At 56.1% G+C, this 20,154-nt stretch overlaps 2 protein-coding genes across 5 annotated transcripts; both read right to left on the reverse strand.

Annotated features, from left to right (window-relative positions):
- Window positions 1–987: 987 nt before the first annotated feature.
- LOC100622568 (leukocyte immunoglobulin-like receptor subfamily A member 6) lies at window positions 988–6,473 on the reverse strand. Of its 4 annotated transcripts, XM_084962043.1 has the most exons (11): window positions 6,362–6,473; window positions 6,169–6,204; window positions 5,700–5,984; window positions 5,253–5,555; window positions 4,947–5,046; window positions 4,359–4,500; window positions 3,980–4,022; window positions 3,864–3,901; window positions 3,619–3,669; window positions 2,745–2,897; window positions 988–2,666 (listed from the first exon to the last, which is right to left on the reverse strand). In XM_084962043.1, the coding sequence occupies exons 1-9, from the start codon at window positions 6,393–6,395 to the stop codon at window positions 3,658–3,660; spliced, it is 993 nt and encodes a 330-aa protein (XP_084818169.1). In that variant the 5' UTR covers window positions 6,396–6,473; the 3' UTR covers window positions 988–2,666; window positions 2,745–2,897; window positions 3,619–3,657. The 4 variants fall into 4 exon arrangements, with proteins under 4 accessions (XP_084818169.1, XP_084818168.1, XP_084818167.1 ...); XM_084962042.1 differs by lacking the exon at window positions 4,947–5,046 and having other exon boundaries at window positions 2,745–2,900; XM_084962041.1 differs by lacking the exon at window positions 4,947–5,046 and having other exon boundaries at window positions 3,980–4,050; window positions 5,180–5,555.
- Window positions 6,474–17,543: 11,070 nt separating this feature from the next.
- LOC146402471 (ferritin light chain-like) lies at window positions 17,544–19,799 on the reverse strand. The gene is made up of 2 exons (XM_084965682.1): window positions 19,705–19,799; window positions 17,544–17,859 (listed from the first exon to the last, which is right to left on the reverse strand). The coding sequence occupies exons 1-2, from the start codon at window positions 19,797–19,799 to the stop codon at window positions 17,544–17,546; spliced, it is 411 nt and encodes a 136-aa protein (XP_084821808.1).
- Between the last annotated feature and the right edge of the window lie 355 nt (window positions 19,800–20,154).

The raw sequence follows: 20,154 nt of genomic DNA on the forward strand, positions 1-20,154 counted from the left end.
ATCCCTGGCCTGGCTCATGGGTTAAGGATCTGGCCTTGCCGTGAACTGTGGCATAGGTCCCAGACGCGGCTCGGATCCTGTGTCACTGTGGCTGTGCAGTAGGCTGGCCGCTGTAGCTCTGATTCAACCCCTAGCCTGGGAACCTCCATATGCTGCCGTTGTGGCTCCCTCCCCAAAAGAAGCCAAGAAAACCCCAATAGAAAATGATTTCCGAGGAGTGATTTTCTCAGGGTTACTTGTGCTGCTGCTTCCTGGCTTAAGTACTCATTTTCTCCCCAATAAAACTTAAGTCTCAAGAAAAAAAAAAGAAAGAAAGATTTTTGGAGTTCCCTGGTGGCTCAGTGGATTAAGGATCTGGCGTTGTCACTTCTGTGCCTCAGATGACATTCGTGGCCGGGAAATATCCACGTGCTCCAGGCATGACAAAAAGTAATATTTTATTTTAGATTTTTACAGATACTTTGATAAATGATAGTTTATGTTCTTTTATTTCTGTGTTTTTAAATTATAGATTGGTGACATATTTATCAAAAGCTTTTTATCTTTTGGTATGTATATATATTTTTGGCCACACTCATGTCATACCCAGATTCCAGGACCAGGGATTGAACCCATCATCAGAGCCACATCAGTGACAATGCTGGATCCTTCACCTACGAGAGCTACCAGGGAACTCCATCAGTATTTTTTTTCTATTTAATCTTTTTCTTCCTTGGCCACACCCATGGCATATGAAGTCACTGGGCCAGGGACAGACTCCAAGCCACAGCTGTGATGTTGGTAGCAGCTGCGACAACAGCGGACCCTGAAGCCGGCTGCCGTGCTGGTCTGGGGTTGGAACCCATGCTGCTGCAGAGACAATGCCTGGAGGCTTAAGCTGCTGCACCATAGTGGGACTCCCTCTGTCGTCTTTCAGTGTTTGGCTTGTGTTGGTTGGCTTTGGAGGATGAAACCAATCCTGCATTCCTGAAAAAAATACCCGCACGGTCACAGCATATAATTCATTTTATATATTGACACATCTCGTTTGCACATATTTTGTGTAGAAAAACCCAGAACAGAAAAGCAGAGCTCCCTGGCCAGGTGTTGGTATCAGTTCGACTTTGCTGTGGCTGAGTCAGATGTGCTGGGGAGAGCAGTCTGGTCCTTCCCTGTTCTCTGGAGCAGCCGGGGTAAGTCCGCTGTGTGTCTGCGCGTGTGTGTGTTTCATAAGGACATGTTTGTTCAGAAGCATGTGAAATCCAGACTCATTTCCAGACGCAGAGGCCACTTGGGGGTCAAATTTTAAATCACAGCTTCAACATATATAACACAGACCACAATTCAGATCTGTTTTTGGCCTTTTTTTTTCCCCCCATTTCAGGGCCACACCCGTGGCCTATGGAAGTTCCCAGGCTAGGGTTCGAACCAGAGCTGCAGCTGGCAGCCTCGACCACAGCCACATCGACACGGGGTCAGAGCCACATCTGCGACCTAGAGCACAGCTCATGGCAACGCCGGATCCTTCACCCACTGAGTGGGGCCAGGGATCCAGCCTGCATCCTCATGGATCCTAGTTGGGTTCATTACCGATGAGCCATGACGGGAACTCCAAGATTTGTTATTTCTGTTTATCTCCATCATTTTAATAAATTGTATTTTTGAGGATTTTTGTCCCTCAAACCTGTCTGGATTTCATCTGAATTTTCTTGTGGCATAAAATTGTTCACACAGTTCTGTTTATTTGTGTATTTAGTTTTTCTTTTCTGGCCTCCCTGCGGCATGCGGAATTCTGAGGCCAGGGATCAGGTCTGAGTCGTACGCAGTGTCTGCGGCAATGCTGGACCCTTAACACCCGGTGCCAGGCCGGGGATCGAACCTGCATCCTAGTGGTCAGAGATCCTGCTGATCCCGTGAGCCACGGTGGGAACTCCATAAAGTTCTTTACTTAAAACTGTAGGGGAGTTCCCTTGTGGCTCAGTGGGTTAAGGATCCGGCATTGTCATTGTTGTGGTGAGGGTTTGATCCCTGGTCCAGGACCTTCTGCATGATGCAGGCGTGGCCAGAAAAGAAAAACCCCAGAAAACCCCATCTGTAGGGTCTGCGTAGTGTCCCGAAAAGGGTGACGTGTGCCTTCGTCCCTTGACCCTTGGTTCCCGTGCCTGGGGTTTGAGCGTGTGATCGGTGTTGGCAAGAATGGCATGTTGGCTCTCTGGATTTTCCTCCAGTTTTTGCTTGTCCTCCTTGGTAGTGATTCTTGTCATTCTAATTTCCCTCTTTCTACCTTCGTTTGGAATAATGTACGATTCTCTTTCCGAATCCCTGGTAGTTGAGAGGTCTGTTGCTTTACGTCCAACATGTGGGGTTGTTAGTTCTTTTGGATGGAAGGTGACCCCAGAGGGCCCCCGGAGCTCCTGGACTCGTGTGAGGAGTCCTGCTGGCGGGTGGTCCTTAGGGGGTGTCCATGGCCAGCAGCTCCCGTGCCTGCTGGGGTGCCTGCAATCCAGTCCCTGGAATGCGGGGTCTGGGTCCTTGGGGGGCTAGCGGATGGCGAGAACAGCATACACGCTGGGCTCTGCTGGGGGCTCCCCAGACTGGGAGGGAGGGGGTGCCGTTGTCCCCCGACTGAGGGTCCCGTGGCTCAGCTGGGCGTAGGTCACGTCCTGGGCATCTGCAGATGCAGCAGCCTGCAGTGGGGGAGAGAGAGTCCAGCTGTACCTCTGGGGTGAGGGGCAGCCTGGGGGCCCAGAGAGGCAGACACCCACCTGACCGTCCCCCTGCCTGTCGTCTTCGGCTGGTCTGTCCAGCAGTGCCCCCGACAGGGAGGGAGGAGAGGGGGCCACCCCCCGCCTCACTCTCGATCTGGAGTGGTTGACCTGGGCGTAGGTCTGCTCCTGGGGGGCTCCATGCTGCCCGTTCTGCTGGAGGGAGACGGTGAGACAGAAACAGCACCTCCCGGGTCCCGCTCCCCTCCTGCAGTCAGTGTTCCCCTCCGTGGTCTGCTGGGGGCCCTTTCCTGATGGAATCGCCAGGGCTCCCTCACACCTTGGGGCCTCTGGACGCTTTCTGGGGTCCTGATTCTGTCTCAGCACCTGTCCTTGCTCATGTGGCTCCAGCCACACCGCCCACCTTCCTGCCACAGCCCGTCTCGGCCTCAGCCAGGAGCTTTGGACTTGCTGCTCTCCGCCAGCACCCAGTCCCCTTCTCTTGCTTTATCTCCCTGAGTCCGAGGAGCCTGCCTGCCCCTCTGCATAGCCTCTCTCTCCCCGCTGCAGGGGAGCTCAGGCAGTGTGGACCGTGCTCCCTCTGCAGCTGCAGCACCTACAGGGGGCCGGGTGCTCCCCAGGGTCCGTCTGTTGGGAGCAGGAAGGACGGGAGCCTGGGCACTTGTGGGTCATTCCCTTATCCACGCATCCTCCTGAGCCGCGGGGCTGCATCCAGCACCAGAGGGTCAGACAGAGGACGAGGAGTCGGGAGAGGGGACAGGAGGGGGAGCCACAGGGGGACGACCCGGGGGCCCAGAGGAGAGGCCAGTGTGGGTGCTGTTGGAGCTGGGGTTTGGGCACTGAGACGGCTGCACCGGGTGAAGTTGGGCCACGAGAAGGTCTTTGGTGGCCTGGCCAGGAGCAGGGGTCTCACCAGATGGTCCAGCTCTGTCCCCTCCTCAGACTGTGTCCTTCACGGCAGCATCTGCTGGGGCAGAACGGGGAGGGAGGCCTTGCTGGGCAGGACTCCCTGAGATCGCTCAGTGCTGGACCCCCTGTGCCCAGAAGGCGGGTGATGGGTGCTGCATCGGTCCTTGCCCCACCTTGGGCTCCCGGCCCCCTCCCCCCCCGCAGAGCTCTCCGCCCCCACCCCCAGGGCCACCCTCCTCTTCTGCTCACAGAGGTTCTGGTCCTGGGGGTCGGCGGCTGGGCTGGAGCTGGGAGGAGATGGGGGTGTTAGGGGCGGACGGGGCTGCGGGCAGCTGGGAGCCTGGGGTCTTTGGGGCAGGAGTCACCTGTTCTGCAGGCCTCTGTCCTCGGGCTCTGGGTCTGCAGCCCCTGCAGGAAGTCGGAGGTCAGCATGGCCCTGCGTGGGGTCAGCGGGCACACCTCAGCCTGGCCTGTTATGCCCCCTTCTCCACGGGGCTCCAGGGCAAGAAGGAAACCCTGACTCCTTCCCGCACGTGGGTGTCAGTGTTTTAGGACATGAGACCCGAGAAACCCCCTGCATGTCTGCCTGTGACCTGTCGTTAAGAGTTTTTGTTCCAGACTTTCAGACTTGAGACTCTGGACCATCTCTAAGCAGACCTCACCCACCTCTTTCTTTGGTTCCCGTTATCTGGTGCCCTAAGCCTGGCGCCTCTGGGGGCCTGGGTTCCCCTGTTCCCTGCTCACCTGACTTCCTGCGCCGCCCCCTCCTTGGACAGAAGGAAAGTGTCCATGGGAACCCATGACCGACACAGCAGGGTCACGTTCTGTCCTGCGGCCACCGAGGGGCCCGGTTGCACCGAGATGTAGGCTATGCCAATGAGCCGTCCTGGAGAGAGGGAAGGGGTGAGGGGCTGCCTGCCGGCCTGGTTCTGAACAGAGACTCGGCAGGGCCTCTTCGAGGACCCTCATCTGTGTGTGTCTGTGTTTCTCTGAGCCTCCCCATACCCCCACCCCCTGTCTGCCTGTCCCTCCCTCCCTGGGGACCCCTCCCCCTGGTCCCGGCATCCCCCCTGGGGCTCCCCCAGCAGGGCCTGTGCAGAGGCTGGGTCCCTGCCTGACCCGCTGGCTCCTCATCTGCCACCAGGATGTCCAGGGGGTCACTGGGGGGCCGACCACAGGGAGGAGAGGTTGTGTCCACCGTAGCATCTGTACCGGCCCCCAGGGTGGCTGCTCACCTGGCCCAGGGGGAAGTGGGCCTGAGAGAGCCCAGCCTGGGGCTGCCAGGCAGGGCTCTGGGGGAGGTCCTGTGCCCCCTCCTTGGCCAGAGCGAACCTGTCATAGCTGATGGCAGAGCAACACTTGAGGGTCAGGCTCTGACCAGAGGCCACGACAGGGCCCTGCGGGATCAGGAGGGAAGACTTCCCAGAGCCCCCTGGGGAGAGAGAGCCCTGGGTTAGGGGCTGCTTCCCCCATGACACCCTTGTCCCCCCTGACCCCCAGGTCTCACTGTCTCTCACACTTTGGGTTCTTGTCCAGGAGCCCCACCCCCTGAGCCTCCCACTCACATGGGGCTCTGCTCTGAGCCAGTCCCGCAGGGAGTCCCGCAAAGCCTCTGGGACCAGGCTGGGCCCCCCTCACCTGAGACCAGGAGCTCCAGGGGGTCACTGGGGGGTGACCACACCTGGGGTTTGTCTCTGAAATAGCCATAGCATCTGAATGTCCCCCTGTGGCTGGGGGTCACGGGGCCCACAGGGAACAGGGCCCGGGTCTGCCTATCGGGGCATCTCTGTGTGTCCAGGGTCCAGGAGGACTTATGTTCTCCTTCCTTAGTCAGGATGAACCTGTCATATCCGTGCCCTGAGCCACACTGAAGGGTCACATTGCCTCCTGAGGCCACCACAGGGCTGGGCAGGGCTGAGAGGGTGGGTTTTTTGGAGGCTCCTAGGAGAGAAGGAGGCAGCTTGTTACATGGGGCTCATAGCCCCTGAGCTCCCCCAGGGCTGGGCTGTGAGAGGTACCCACCCTGAGAGCAGACCCCTGCCTGAGGGCAGAGTCTGAGGCTGGGCCCCCTGAGTGTCCTCTCACCTGTTACCACCAGCTCCAGAGTGTCACTGGGCTCTGACCTGCCAGTGGGGCTGATGTAGTAACAGCGGTATCTCCCTGCATAGACCTGGGTCATGTATTGTATGGAGAACTTGGCCTTGTCCCCAGCCTCCAGTGGGCTCAGTCGGTCCCAGGGAGTTGGGCTTCCCTCTTTAAACAGATGGAACTCCTGGGCCCACAGAGCCCAATGACACCAGATGGTCACAGGGCTCCCCCGGGTGACCAGAGGGCCTGGCTCAGCCCAGAGGGTGGGTTTCGGGAGGGTCCCTGGAAGGACAAGAGAGACCAGGTCACAAGACCTCCACACCCCCAGGCCCCCAGCTCTCAGCCCAACCCTGCCTGACTCCCCCCCCTCCAGCCCCTCCCTGCCATCTCCATGCCCAGTGCCTGGGGGTGGCCCCTTGTCCCCACGGAGGAGAGGAGGTGCTGGGACCCCTGGGCACCGACTCACCTGCCTGCACCTGGGTCCCCAGGCCCACACTCAGCCCTGGAAGAGAGTACCCATGAGGACTTGCCCTGGACTCTGAGCAGAACCTCTCGTGCCCGGGCGCCCCCTGCGTGCTGGGTGTCCCAAGAGCAGAGGCCGGTGTGGGGAGCAGGCGGGTCCCACCCGGAGCAGGGCTTCCCCTCGCCGTGCATCTCACCGAGGCAGAGCAGGCCCGGGAGCATGGGGGCCATGGCGTCTCCTCCCCGTGGTCCAGGCTGTGCAGCTGGAGGAGAGCCCGGCGCCCTCAGGACAGACAGGGCCCAGGGTGTGGCCCCTCGGAGGCCGGTCCTCCCTGTCACGGGGTTGTTACCTCAGCAGCCCCACAGGAAGGGGAACTGCCTCTTCTCGGGAGCCTGGCTCTATTTTTGTGGGGTTGTTTTTCTTTTTGTTTGGTCTTTTAAGGGCCCCTGTTGCTGCATATGGAATTTCCCAGGCTATGGTGGCATCAGAGCTAGCAGGTGCCAGCCTGCAAGACAGCCATGGCAACAGGGCATCCGAGCCGCATCTGTGACCTACACCTCAGCTTATGGCCACACCGGTGTCTTAACCCACTAAGCAAGGCCCGGGTTTCTTACTGCTGAGCCATGCCCACAACTACCCTGCTTCTTGTTTGGGGGCAGCCGGGGTGCCTTCCTGGCATCCCTGTCCAGTGATGGGGACCAGGGCCCGTCCTTCCCTCTGAGAGGCTCCCCCTGGGATGTAGCTCCCTCCTCAACCAGCCCACCAGCACGTCCCTGTGGGTGCTGGGAGTGGCCGGGGCCACAGACCCTGGCGATGCTTCCGGGAAGATGCAGGTGCCCACCACAGCCAGGGCTCAGAGCAGTGCGGACCTGTGTGTGGCATTCGAGTCCAGCTCAGGCAAGTGGCAGTGAGCTGGGAGGGGAAGAAGGAAGATGTGGGAAGGAGAGGCTCCTCTGCTCCTGGCCCGGAGGGCGGGCTTCTGTTTGTCCCACCCCTCCAGGGGCTTCTCTGTGTCTCTCCTGCAACAGCGTCCACCCACCTCCGTGGGCTCAGGCCCTGAGCTCTTCCTGCCTCTTCCCGACCCTTGGTCCTTGGCGAGGCCTCCTCCTCCTGCCGAGGTCCTGCCTTGCAGCTTTAGAGGACCCTGATGTGGGTGAGGGCTTCCTTTGAAGGAAACCACTTCCTTCAAGTGTCGCCTCTGCTCCTGGAGCCTCGAGAGCAGTGCCCTTTCTCTGAGCCTGAGTTTCCTCTTCCGCCTGTGGTCAGGAACCCCACTCCTGGGAGGGGCTGTGGGCTGAGAGGTGACTGGGTCCCCTGGAGGACCGTACATGTTACCTTCCCGACTAGTGACAGAAGGACCGGGTTGGGACATGAAAGGGCCGTGGGCTCAGACTCCCTGGCTAAGTGGATGCTGCTGTGGCCCCCCACTCCCCTATGGAGCTGGGCTCTGCTGTGAACCCTGAGAAAGGCCCCTCAGACCATTTGTGACCCAGGTAGCCACAGGCCCAGGCAGAAGAAGAGGAAGAAAGTTCCCAGAGTGGAGAGGGGCCCAGGGAAGGAGCGGAGAGGCCCCGGGGGTCCAGGTCATCTGGGGGCCTCGGGGAGGGGGACCCCAGCTGCTCACAGTGGGGAGGGCTCAGGGCTACGGGTGACGGTGGACGTTGTGCCCCTGTGTCCCCCGTGTTTCTGGGGGGGTCCTGGGTGAGGTGGCTCTGCTCGCGGACCCAACCAATGGCAGCGCAGAGCCCTGGACCCCGTGGGCCTGAAACCGAGCTCAGCTGTGCGCCTCCGTGGGGCGTAGGTGCGAGGCTCGCCTGGGCATCCTGCCGGCAGCCCCTTTGACTCTGCAGGGCCGGAGCGGCTGCCGGCCTGCCCTAGTCAGCTAGACTCGCAGGAACGCCCTGGGAGAAGCCTGCTCCGCAGGCTGGGTGTGCGCCCCAGTGGGCGTCCAGGGCTCCTCTGGAGGGGGACCGGCCCGTGGACCGCAGGCTGCCGAGGAAGGGGGCCGGTCCGTGCGAGGTGAGGCGTCAGTGGGGGAAAACCGGGGTGCCCTCCTGCATGGAGCGCGTTCCCGTCTCTGGAAAGGAAGTGGCAGCAAGCCTGTGCGTTATGTGCTAGAAGCCCCGGCAGTTTCCAAAAACAGAAGTGTTAGCAATGACTAATGCAGTGGCATCAACACATGAGAACCTTGATCACAGGAGGGGCACGTGAGCGAGGCCCGTCGTGCAAGAGGAAATCGAATCTTGGAGCGGTTCCAGAAGGCTGTGCAGAGAGGTGAGAAGTGGAAGTTCCAGATCCTGCAGAAGATGCGCGGGTTCCCCTTGGTGTCTGCTGTGGGCGTCAGAAGCAAAGAAGCTCCTGCTCAGGACACAAGTACCCAGATTTCGCACCGTGTGGCTGTGAGTTCAGGATCTGACTGCAGTGGCTCGGGTGTCTGTGGAGGCGGGCGTTGGATCCCCCCAGCCCAGTGCAGAAACTTACAGGATCTGGTGTTGCGGCAGCTGCCTGGTAGGTCGCAGCTGTGGTTTGGATTTGCTCCCTGGCCCCCCAAAACTTCCATATGCCGTGGGAGGAACGAGAGAGAGAAGGAACTGAGCATTTTGCAGAGGTGAAGACAGACCAGCCCGGTGCTGAAATGCTTAGATTTAAAAGGACATCTGGGAGTTCCTGTTGTGGTGCAGTGGAAAGGAATCCGATTAGGAACCATGAGGTTGTGTGTGGATCCCTGGCCTCGCACAGTGTGTTTAGGATCCAGCATTGCTTGAGCTGTGGTGGTCACAGATGCGGCTCGGATTGGCGTGGCTATGGCTGTGGTTGGGGTGTAGGCCAGCAGCTGTGGCTCCCGTTCGACCTCGAGCCTGGGAACCTCCATATACGTGGGTGGGGCCCTAAAAAGCAAAAAAAAAAAAAAAAAAAAAAAAAAAGACTTCTGTATCTTGAGCCTTCCTGGTAAATGAAGAGAAGGAAGGGCAAATTAGAAAAACCGTTTCCAGCCCTGAATTGTATGCTTTAAAATGGCTAATTCTATTTTATGGACATTTCTACTTAAAAAATTCAAGGAGGACTGGCGAGGGGCCCTAAAAATGTCCTAAATGCCTTCCTCTGGAAACTGAAAGGTACCATCGAGAGAATGACGGGCTAACATTGGGCTGCGACTCCACCGAACCGGAAAGTGATGCCCGAAGATACTGGAGAAGCACATCAAGGAATGAATGGTGAGAGCGTGTATTGGGAGCCCACCTGTTTGTAAGGGTCTACAGGGCCCGGGTCATCAGGGGAGAAATCCCTGAACACAGAGAGATCCTGGGCACCTCGGACCCTGTCGAGCTGGGTCTCCCCCACTCCTCAGGCTGCATCTGTTGTGGCCAGACCCAGGCCTGTTGGGGTGGAAGCCAGACCCCAGCAGTGACAAGGCCGGGTCCTTCCTGGGCTGCGCCGCCGGGGGGCGCCCCAGGCTGCATCTTCACCAGAGAGAAGGAGGGCTTGGGGGCAGGGATCCCGTCACCAGCCCTGTCCTTGCCTCTCCTTCCCCCGCGTGACACACATTCTTTGAAGGAAGCAAACGTTTTCCGCTGACCTGATGGACTGAGAGCGAAAGAAGGCGAGTTCCCGGTGAGGGTTTCCCGCTCGTGAGAGGAGCACGAGGTGATGTCGTGGAGAGAGTGAGATGTGACAGGGAGGGAGACATGGCCCCGAAGCTGTGGGACGTGCCGCAGACACACTCGCGCCCACACAGACACGCCTGCACACGTGCCCGAAGCGTGCACTCGCGCGCGCGCGCACACACACACACACACTCGTGTGTACAAGTGCTCAGCATCCAGGGACGCGATGCCTGGAACCGAGTCCCCTCTGAAGCGGGACGGGAAGGCGTGCTTGTTGCGAAAGAGCAGCGTGGGAGCGACCGGCGCCAATCAGAGCGGGGACCTTCCCACGTACTTGGTCAGATTAAATGAAACCAGAGTCTTCAGCTTTAATGAGATGCAACTGGTGGAAATTGTACGTGCGGAAGAGGTACCAGTGGATTCTTTATTGTTTTCGGTTTAGGGCCACACCCGAGTCATTTGGAGGTTCCCAGGCTAGGGGTGGAATTGGGGTGCAGCTGCCAGCCTGGGCCACAGCCACAACCCCTCTGGATCCGAGCCACATGTGTGACCCACACCACAGCTCACGGCAATGTGGGACCCTTAACCCACTGAGCGAGGCCATGGATCAGCCCTGCTTCCTCATGGATGCTCGTCAGGTTGGTTTCCGTTGATCCCTGATGGGAACTTCACCACGTGATGTTTTGATTCATTTTTCATTGTGAAATAGTCACCACAGTCACATAGTTCACGTCTGTGTGTGTGTGTTTGTGTGGTGGGAACCCTGAAGGTCCACCTGCTCAGCAGAACAAGGCTTATACCCAGGAGTGCCGTTACCTCAAACCACATCACTGCGTCCAAAACTGAATCATCTGTGTCAATGGCCATTCGCACTCCGGGACCAGCCGCTCCGCCCTTGACCCCTTCCCAGCCTCTGGCAGCTGTCACTGTGCTGTTTCCCTGAGAGTTTCCAGTCCCGCAGGTAAGTGAGATCCGCTGTGTTGGTCTTGCGGTGTCTCGGTTGTTTTCCTTGGCGTGAGGTCCTCCAGGTTCCCCCATGTTGTCCCCAAAGGAAGGGTCTCCTTCTTTGTGAAGGCCGAGGAATATCCTGAGTATGTGAGTGTGAGTGTGTGTGTGTGAGTGTGTGTGAGAATGATGTTTTCTGACCCATTCATCTGCCGACAGCCGTCGAGGTGGTTTCCGTGGCTCGGCTCCGGCTGTCGTGAGGGATGCAGCAGTGGACAGAGACGTGCAGGTGTCTCTCTGTGACGCTGATGTCACCTGCTGGGGACATAGATCAAGATGGGAAATAGCTGCATGTGGCCGGTCTGTCTCTCTCCTTCTCTTTGCGTTCCCACCAACCATGCCCAAGGCCCTCTTTTCTGCACGTGTTTGTCACCCTTGCTGCCCTGGATCTTTTCCCACCAGCTGTTGTAACAGGTGCGAGGGGGTCTCTCCCCGTGTGTGTTTCATGATTTGCCCCGAGAGGAAGGAGGCCCCCATTTAACACCTGTATTTATATATGCATGGCGACTGCAGTTTGAGGTGGGATCTCCCTTCCCAGAGCAGGGGTTGAACCCGTGTCAGCGGGGAGAGCGCCGAGTCTAAGCCCTAGACCGTCAGGGAACTCCCTCCCTCCCTGTGGTTTTGACCAGGGTTTCCCTGCTGGTCGGTGAGGGGCCGCAGCTTTTCAGGGACTGTTTGGCCATTTGGATCTTCTTTTGAGAAACGTCTCTTCAGGTGCATTGTCCCATGAAAAGCGGCTTGTTACCGCTTTGCATGGAGTTGTGTGTGCTCCCCCTGTGTCTGGGGAGGTGACGGCTTGTCAGAGAGACGGTTTGCAGGGATCTTCTTGCTTCTGCTCCTTCACGCTGTTGCCTGTTTCTTTTGTGTGCAGTCGCTTTCATTTGATGGGCTCCTCCTTGTCTCTTCACGTATTTGTTGCTTGTGCTTTTGGGGTCATAACCGAAAAGCCGTGTCCAAACTTGTGTCAGGAAGCTTTGCTAGGACTGGGTTGAGGATCCGGTGGTGTTTGTGCAGCTGCTCAAGCCATTGCTGTGGCGCAGCAGGTTCCATCCCTGGCTGGGGAACGTCCACGTGTCATGGGTGTCGCAAAAAAAAAAAAAAAGAAAGAAAAGAAGCAGAAGCTTTTCCAGTGTTTTGTTCTTGCACTTTTATGGTGTCAGTCCTGTGTTTAAGTTTTTAAACCTTTTTTTTTGGGCCAAGCTGAGGGCCTGCAGAAGCTCTGGGGCCAGGGAGCCAGTCCTTCCCCTGCTGCACCACCAGGGCGCTCGCCATGGTTAAGTCCTGAACCCATTCTGAGTGGGTTTTGTGTGTGGGGTGCGTCTGGGGCCCGTGCCGTCCTGTGTGTGGATGTCTCATGTCCCCACCATCATTTATTTATGGAAGGGCTGTCCTGCCCCAGTCGTGTCTTCTCGGCACCCTGTCAAGGATTAGCTCACGGCTTCTCGAAGACAATTCTTTTGCCTCATCCGTCAGATAACTCACAGGTGTCTGATGTGCTTTGGTCCGTTGATGGGGATTTATCCTGCGGCGTTGGCAGTGTCCCATTTCCCTGAGTCTTCGTGGTTCTCATTGCTTTGCTCTGGTGTCTGTGTGTTTGCCCATCAGCCCGTTAGAGATTCTGGAAGCTCTGAAAGATTTTCTGTGGACGTGCCAACTCTGCTTTCCCTCCCTCCTGGGGAGAAGATGCCGAGTTGCTTGCCTTGGCCCTGCCCTCAGCCCTGCACCCCGTTTCCCTGAGGGATGATGGGGGAGGCTGAGGCAGGGGTCAAGCTCCCTGTTCCTCCTACAGATGAGGGCCCCTCCCCTCGTTCTTGCAGGTTGGCTGTGCCCCTGCTGAGAGTCCTGTCCCTTTTCCGAGTTCTTTGCTGCCCCCCACGTGTGCCTGGAGCCCAGTGCTCCCCGTGCTGTGATTGGAGTGGCAGGCAGGTCTCAGGCAGCCCCTGAAGCCTGGGGGTGTCACCTGCAGCCTCACTCACTGTCCTCAGAGGGAGGGGGAAGCCTGGGCAGAGGGCGGGGCCTCTCAGTGTGGAGCTGTGCCAGCCTCAGGGAGGGGTGCCAGGGCTAAAGAGAACCTGTCCTTATTCTCCATTTCAAAGTGGTTTTTCTTGGTTTTTTGCTTTTCCGCAGTGTTGCAACTTATCTGGACACTGGAGTTTGCAGGGAAGTTAACTGGCCAATATCGTTGTTTTATCAGCCTCTCTAACTGAAGGGTCTTTAAAAAGACCCTGTGCTGGCCCAGCTGGGCACACAGTCTTTGAGGGCAGACTCTTCATTGGAGGGAAATAATGCCCCCTGTTCCACTGGAAGTTGTGCAGTGTGTCTCATTGTGGTTTTTTTTTTTTTTTTTTTAATCATTTCTAGGGCCACTCCCGTGGCATATGGAGGTTCCCAGGCTAGGGGTCTAATTGGAGCTGCAGCCGTCGGCCTAGGCCAGAGCCCCAGCAACGCCAGATCCGAGTCGCGTCTGCGACCCACACCACAGCTCAGGGCAATGACGGATCATGAACCCGTGATCAAGGCCAGGGATTGAACCCGCAACCTCATGGTTCCTAGGGGATTCATTAGCCACTGAGCCACGACGGGAACTCCTCATTCTAGGTTTTTTAAAAATACATTTTTAGAGTTTAAAGTACAGTGTGTCCCATTCTGAACATGGTCTTGGTCCAGGGAGAGACTCTGCTGTGTCTCTCTTGCGCCCTCTGATGGCCACCGGGAGGACGGCTCTAAGCTGCAAGAAGAAGGCCTTTCAGCCCCCACCCCCAGTGCCCAAACAGGACCTTTTTCCTGAGCACCAGGTCCTTGTGTACACCTGCCTCCTCTATATTTTCCCCCTCAGTTCATTGTTCGCCATTAGATATGCTCTTCTCTGCAGGCTCATGGCGCTGTCTTCTGTCTGACTGAGGAAGCTCCTTTAGGACTAGAGCGCCAGGGGTTCTGCTGTGTTGGGTGGTTCCTCGTGAGTGGAGGTTGATTGGGCCCCTCTCTGACTCGAGTGGGTGGTTTGTCTTTCCTGGATTGTCAGTGCGGTGGTTTGATTTCTGCATATCAAACCAGCCTTGCATGCCTGGGATAAGCTCCGCTTGGATGTGGCGTAGTGCTTTGAAAAGACAGTGTAAAATTTGATTTGAAGGTCACGTTTATGCTCTCGGGGGAGACTGGCCTGCAGGTTTTTGTTGTGTGTCTTGCGTTGTCTTTGTTTAGTTTTGTCATTAGAGTGTGGCCTCGTAAAGTACAAAGCATTTCCTCTTCATCTGGTGTCTGGGAGAGATTGTGCAGAATTGGTGTTATGGTTCTTACCTGTTTTCTAGAATTTCAAGCCAAGGCTCTGAGGCCTGGAGTTCTTTTTGGGGAGAGTTTTATTAAACGGTGAATTTAATTTCTTGAATGAGAGCTTGGCTAATGCTTTTAAAAAGTCTGACAAGAAAAGTGTTAGTGAGTCTGGGACAGATGGGTTTACTGTACAGTGTTTCTGGTTGCGTAAATTGCTGGGAGCCACAAATTGGCTAAGAAGAATAATCCTGCGTGAGGCCTAACTGTAAGCAAAGCTACAGCAGAGGCTGAAGAAACTGAAGCTGCAAAGCAGTTTCGAAGAATCCCCCAGCTGATCCTGTTTAGTAAAAATTCCTGAAATACGATTTCCTCTTCTATTCTTGCGCTTCTTTCCTGTCTGACGTTTATGTGTGTTGTGAGTCTTTCTTGGCTCATAATATGGGAACCTTCTCAAATTCCTGAGCTTCCACCCAAGTATGGGCCATTACCTACTTATAAACCTAAGCCCTTGTTAAATAGCTTGAAAACAATTGAACTATGCATAAAGAACTTTCCTAAGAATGGGAAGTTTCCCTTCAGAGGAGTAATAGTAAATATTATGCAGAACTGCCACGTAGGCCTGGAGATCTTTGTTGGACTCTGGTCCTTCCCCATGGAGACAGATTAGGGGGTGGTTTGGGTATTGCCCATGGCCCAACAATTGTGGATATTATAAGACAAGACATACTTTTTCTATAATAAACGCTACCTGTTGGGACCCAGCAGGTGGAAATTATTATTATAATTGGCAAGATTCTTTTGATATATAGATTTTATAATTAATAAAGATTTTTATAATAGATTAGGTTTATTTAAGACAGTTTATGTTCGCACAACCTGCTAATGGTCTGAGGTCAGCCTGACCTCGAAAGCAAGCCACGTGTGAATACCCCACTCCCCATCAATGGCTATTCATGCCTGCTAGAGGAGCACAATAGGTAGCTTAGGCAAGAATATCTATCACCTTATGCCAAATCATTGTTAAAGTAAAAATTAGATACCTATTATTCTGCTTGCTATTTACTTATTTTCTAAGAATAAAAGTACAGTTTGTACGTAATCTTCATTTAAAATCTAAAACTAAAAGAATAGTTTGGAATAATAAATTAACATATATTGTTGTTTGTATAATCATGCATAAGAGTAAAATGTATAAAAGCTGATGCTCTCCTTTCAATAAACGGGTCAATGCAGCACTTGCTGAGGGAGTTGGCTCCAATTCTTTCTGCGCCTGTTTGTAGCCCCTCCTCCTGTTCCTCGTCTCCGGGCTGCTGGGGCTGGACCCTGGCAGTAAATTAAGACATTAAGTGAGAACTATGTCATCACCCATTAGATTTTCAGGTATGTCTGTGCTACCCAGCAGTTCCTTGCCATGTCAAACCTAGAAAAACTTGCATGTATAGAGAATAAAATACTTCAAGGGAGTTTATAGTAGCAATATTTATAAGCACAAGAGCTGTGGCGTAGGTCACAGATGCAGCTTGGATCAGGCATTGGTGTGGCTGTGGCGGAGGCTGGCAGCTGAAGCTCTGATCTTAACCTCCCTATGCTGTGGGTTCAGCCCTAAAATGAAAAATAAATAAATACTAAGCAGAAATTGAAGACACATTGAATTTCTTTTACAAAAAGGGATTGTAGGAGTTCCTGTCATGGCTGAGGGGTTAACGAATCCGACTAGGAACCATGAGGTTGCGGGTTCGGTCCCAGGCCTCGCTCAGTCGTTTCAGGATGCGGCATTGCCAAGAGCCATGGTGTAGGTTGCAGACGGGGCTCGGATCCCTCTTTGCTGTGGCTCTGGTGTAGGCCAGTGGCTACAGCTCCAATTAGACCCCTAGCCTGGGAACCTCCATATGCCGTGGGTGCGGCCCTCGAAAAGGAAAAAGACAAAGAAAAAAAAAAAAAAAGGGGTTGTAGGCTAAAGCAAAGTTTGGCGTATTCATAAAATGTCGTAAAGCAGGTCAGGTTCACCAGCTGCTGTTGCTTCAAACTTCAGTTTGAGGATGAATGAGTCGGGGTCTAACGCTCAGCATCGTGTTTATAATGAGCAGTGACGTGGAGTTCCCGCTGAGGCCCAGGGGTTTAATGCTCTGGCTTGTCTCTGCGGAGGGGCCGGTTTGATCCATGGCCTGGAGCAGTGGGTTCCACACCAGATTTTGTGTGTTGGTTTGCTTTTGAGGGCCGCATCCATGGCATGTGGAGGTTCCCAGGTTAGGGGTCGCATTGGAGCTGTAGCCGCCGGGCTATGCCAGAGCCACAGCAATGCCAGATGCGAGACAGGTCTGAGACCTACCCAACAGCTCATGGAAATGCCAGATCCTTAACCCACAGAGCGAGGCCAGGGATCAAACCCACAACCTCATGGTTCCTAGTCGGATTCGTTTCCACTGAACCAGGACAGGAAGTCCTCGACACCAGATCTTAAGCCATGGTCTGTTGCTGGCCACTTGGGTTGCTCCTGTATCTTTCTGTTATAAATAAGTGCTGCAGGAGTTCTCTTTGTGGCTCCGTGGAAAAGAATCTCCTGTCTTGGCTTGGTGGTTATCGAGTCTGACTAGCATCCGTGAGGATGCAGGTTCGATCCTTGGCTTTGCTCGTTGGCTTCAGTATCTGGCATTGTGGTGAGCTGTGGAGTAGGTCACAGCCATGGCTTGGATCCTGTGTTGGTGTGGCTGTGGGGTAGTCCAGCAGCTACAGGTCCAATTCTGTCCCTAGCCTGGGCACCTCCATATGCCCAAGGTGTGACCCTAAAAAGCAACAAGCAAAGCAAAACAAAACAAAACAAACAAAACAAACCATCCGACTAGTGTCCATGAGGATGCAGGTTCGATCCCTGGCCTCACTTAGTGGGTCAGGGATCCGGCATTCCCGTGCACTGTGGTGTAGGTTGCAGATGTGTCTTCAATTCTGCATTTCCATGGTTGTGGCATAGGCCAGCAGCGGTAGCTCCAGGTCAGCCCCTAGCCTGGGAACTCACATATGCCTCAGGTGAGGCCCTATCCGAGTCTCACCAGGCCCCACACACCCTCATGCCAAAGCCACATCCAGGGAGAGAGACGGGTCCAGGGCAGGCAGGTGAGGATGCAGGGCAGGGCCAGGAGCAGCCCTGTCTAATTCCAGTTCCTTTTTCTGCAGAATTGTATTTGTATCCCTTTGGTTCACGGCTGGGGCAAAGGGTCCAGGGTGGTTCCAGAGCTGCCTCGTGTCTGCAGAGAGACTTGAGGCAGAAGCCGAGGCTTCGGCTGGGCCGCAGAGGCTCCTAGGGGCACCTGAGGGGGAGGCTTTGCAGGAGAAAGTGGCCCAGCCCAGCCCGGGGGCGGGCAGCCTGCAGAGGGCGGTCAGGTGGTGGCCCATCTTCCTGGTGAGTTTCACCGGCTCCCCAGGCAGCGGCTCCACAGGAAGTCAGGGAGGTGTGTGTGTGTGTGGGGGGAACCCAGGGCCTTTGGGTCCAGAGGGCCTGGTTCAGGTCTTCTCCAGCAGCTCAGCAGCTTCCATGGCGTCCTGGGTTTTCGCCCCTGCTCCTGAGGCGGCTTCTGCTCCTCCTGGAAGAGGCTGCAGCCCCCTCACCACTTTTGCATTTTCCGGAGAGCTCGGCACCCTCGTGCTTCTGCTCAGCATTTTAAGGAAAAAGGGGCGCATCCCCTCCAAAGCCTCATCACAGCAGTGGACAAAGAAGGCCAGCGAGAGGTAGGTGTGAGATGTGGGCAGGTGCCTGTTGACCAGGCGGTCGATGGTGGCCTCCACCTCGGTGGAATGATTCTGACGCATCTGGGCGCTCCTGGTGGGTCAGGAATACGGAGTGAAGCTCAGAAGATGGTGTGGGCTGGTCCTGGAGGCAGAGGATGGGGGAGTGGTTTGTTCCAAGGCTGGGACTGGGAAACGCTTGGAGGGAGGTCGGAGGCTGGAGAGCGGGTGTCCCTGGGTCTGTACCGTCCAGACACGGCTGGAGCCGAAGACCCAGCTGAGGGGCCAGTGAGAGCACTGCTTTGGTTCCAGTTCTGACTCTGCTCTTCCTTGACCCTGTGGGCCTTGGGGGGAGGTCACTTCCCTTCCTGCGACTTGTCAGTGCAGCCTTTCTTCCTCCCACCACCCAGGCCGTCAGCCAGGGATTATGGAGCAGGTGCTATATCCAGACATGAGCTTCCTTGTGAAGGTGGTCAGGTCCTTCCCTGGACTCATGAGCTCTGATGGTGACAATGGGCAGTGCGTGTGTCGGTGATGGCTCTGGTTTGGTGACTTGTGTAGGCAGAGAAGACAGAGGACAGCGAGACAGGAAGAGGTGAACATCCAGTAGCCTTGTGATTGCGTGAGTGTGGGGACTTTTGCAGAAAGACGGACCCAGACAGACAGAGGTGAGTACAGTTGCGGTGAGGGGCTGGCATTGTGGACCAGGGAGAGGGGAGGTGTGCCAAGGGCTGGTGCCATCAGGGCTCCTGCCCTCATCCCACAGGGTCAGGGGCCCCTGCAAGTGTGCCTGGAGTCTGTCCTTCAGGCCACAGCCTTGAGGAAGGAAGGTATGGAGACGTGGCTGTTGGGACGGGAGGGCAGCAGGATGTGGGAATACAGAGTGAGACGGCCCCAGCATCAGTCTGACCACGAAGTGATGCCTGGATCAGTACCTGAGTGGTGCGTGTGCATTTCTCAGGAAACCCTTAAATGAATCCTACAACAAGCACATTCCCTGTGGAACGGAGTTCTTTGTTGTCTTCATGGTCTGGGAGGTTTGGGCAGGAGTCTGTGATGTGAAAACCTGGCTCAAGGGTTGGCGCTTGAGAAGAACCACATGTGATACCTCTGGTTGTGTGTGTCTGGGGAGAGGAGATGATTCCTGGGTGAGTTTGGCCTGAGGGGGGCGTCAGATTGGCTGGTGCTGGAGAGGTCAGCTCATTCTGACCACCAGCCTCATGGGATGTCAGGTGGGGGCCCTTGGAGTTTCCTGAGGGCAGGTGGAGACCCTGGAAGGAAGCTTTGCAGGGGCGGGTTCTGCGGTAGTGGAGGTTGGGGCCATGCGAAGCAAATCCCGCAGCTGGGCATGAGGTCCTGGGGCAGGAACGCCAGGAAGGAGGCTGCTGGGGTCGCACCAGCACGTCCTCCTGCATCTTGCCCTGAGCTTGACTGTGGTGTGGGACAGGGCCAGGCCTGTGGGCTGGTTTGTTGTCTGTGGGCTGGGAGAGGGCGAAGACTCGAGGGCCCCTGCGGCGTCCCCTTGCTGGTCCAGGGGATAAGTGGGGCCATCGGAGGATGGAGGAGCCCGGGGCAGAAGGGGCTCAGAGAGGTGTTGATGCTCCTGTCCTCTGGCCCCCAGAGGCGCCCCCCTCTCCCTCCTGAGCTGGGTGTGTGGTTGTGTTTCTCCCAAACCCTTGCCCTCTCCCACGTCCTCGTTGCTCTCAGCAGCAGCCCCTCCTCGTCATCCCTCTGCATCCAGACCTAGAGTCATTTCCTGCGCACCATTTGCCCCCGGCCAGTCACTCCTCCTCTGATGCTGTCGGCTCCGTTTCCGTGCTGTGGGCAGAGCACCAAGTGGCGACCGGGAGCCATGGTTTCTGTGTGTGTGTCTTCATCAGTGTCGGGCTTCTGGGTGGTTGTCCTGTTGTGTTTCCTGTGAATTCCCCGGTGAGCCCACCTGCAGACGTGCTGGAACCTGCTGGCTGCGTTTTCTTGTCCTTTTTCTTTGTGGCAGGCAGAGCTCTTCCCCTGAGACCCAGCTCCTGTAGCCATCGGGGGTCACATCCGGCTGTTGGAAACTGTGGGCTCACACTTGGACAGCAGCTCTCTAGAGCGCAGGACGCTGCACGATGGAGGCCACAGCTAGAGGTGGAATGCCTAGGTCATCCGGTCCTCCCGGGTTCCAGCTTTTCAGGATGTGCCCACTGGCTGTGGACAGAGGCTGACGCAGTTCACGTTCCCAGGAGCCGTGTGTGTGGGTTCGGATCTCCCCACCTGCTCCTCGCCAGTGGTTAATCGTTATTTTGACGTTTTGGTCAGCGTGGTTGGTTTTAGCTGGTATTTCCCTTGGTGTTAATTGCATTTCTCTAATGGCCAGTGTGCTGAACCCCCTTTTCTGTGCTCGCTG

Source organism: Sus scrofa, chromosome 6 (assembly GCF_054392235.1).
Source record: "Sus scrofa isolate SSC_HxYL_T2T_F1_AM1 chromosome 6, Sscrofa_HxYL_maternal_Yorkshire_Landrace_v2.0, whole genome shotgun sequence".
NCBI classification, from domain to species: Eukaryota; Metazoa; Chordata; class Mammalia; order Artiodactyla; family Suidae; genus Sus; species Sus scrofa.

What these genes read in the sequence shown, in the direction of transcription:
- LOC100622568 (XM_084962040.1), bottom strand. Translation starts at nt 6,395, where the DNA reads ATGGCCCCCATGCTCCCGGGCCTGCTCTGCCTCG. An exon ending in CCCGGGCCTGCTCTGCCTCG is followed by an intron (nt 6,205 to 6,361) that starts GTGAGATGCACG and finishes ACTCTCTTCCAG; the next exon opens with GGCTGAGTGTGGGCCTGGGG. An exon ending in GGGGCGGCGCAGGAAGTCAG is followed by an intron (nt 4,023 to 4,358) that starts GTGAGCAGGGAA and finishes GACTTCCTGCAG; the next exon opens with GGGCTGCAGACCCAGAGCCC.
- LOC146402471 (XM_084965682.1), bottom strand. Translation starts at nt 19,799, where the DNA reads ATGGCTACAGGAGCTGGGTCTCAGGGGAAGAGCTCTGCCTGCCACAAA. An exon ending in AGGTTCCAGCACGTCTGCAG is followed by an intron (nt 17,860 to 19,704) that starts GTGGGCTCACCG and finishes CTGACCCACCAG; the next exon opens with GAGCGCCCAGATGCGTCAGA.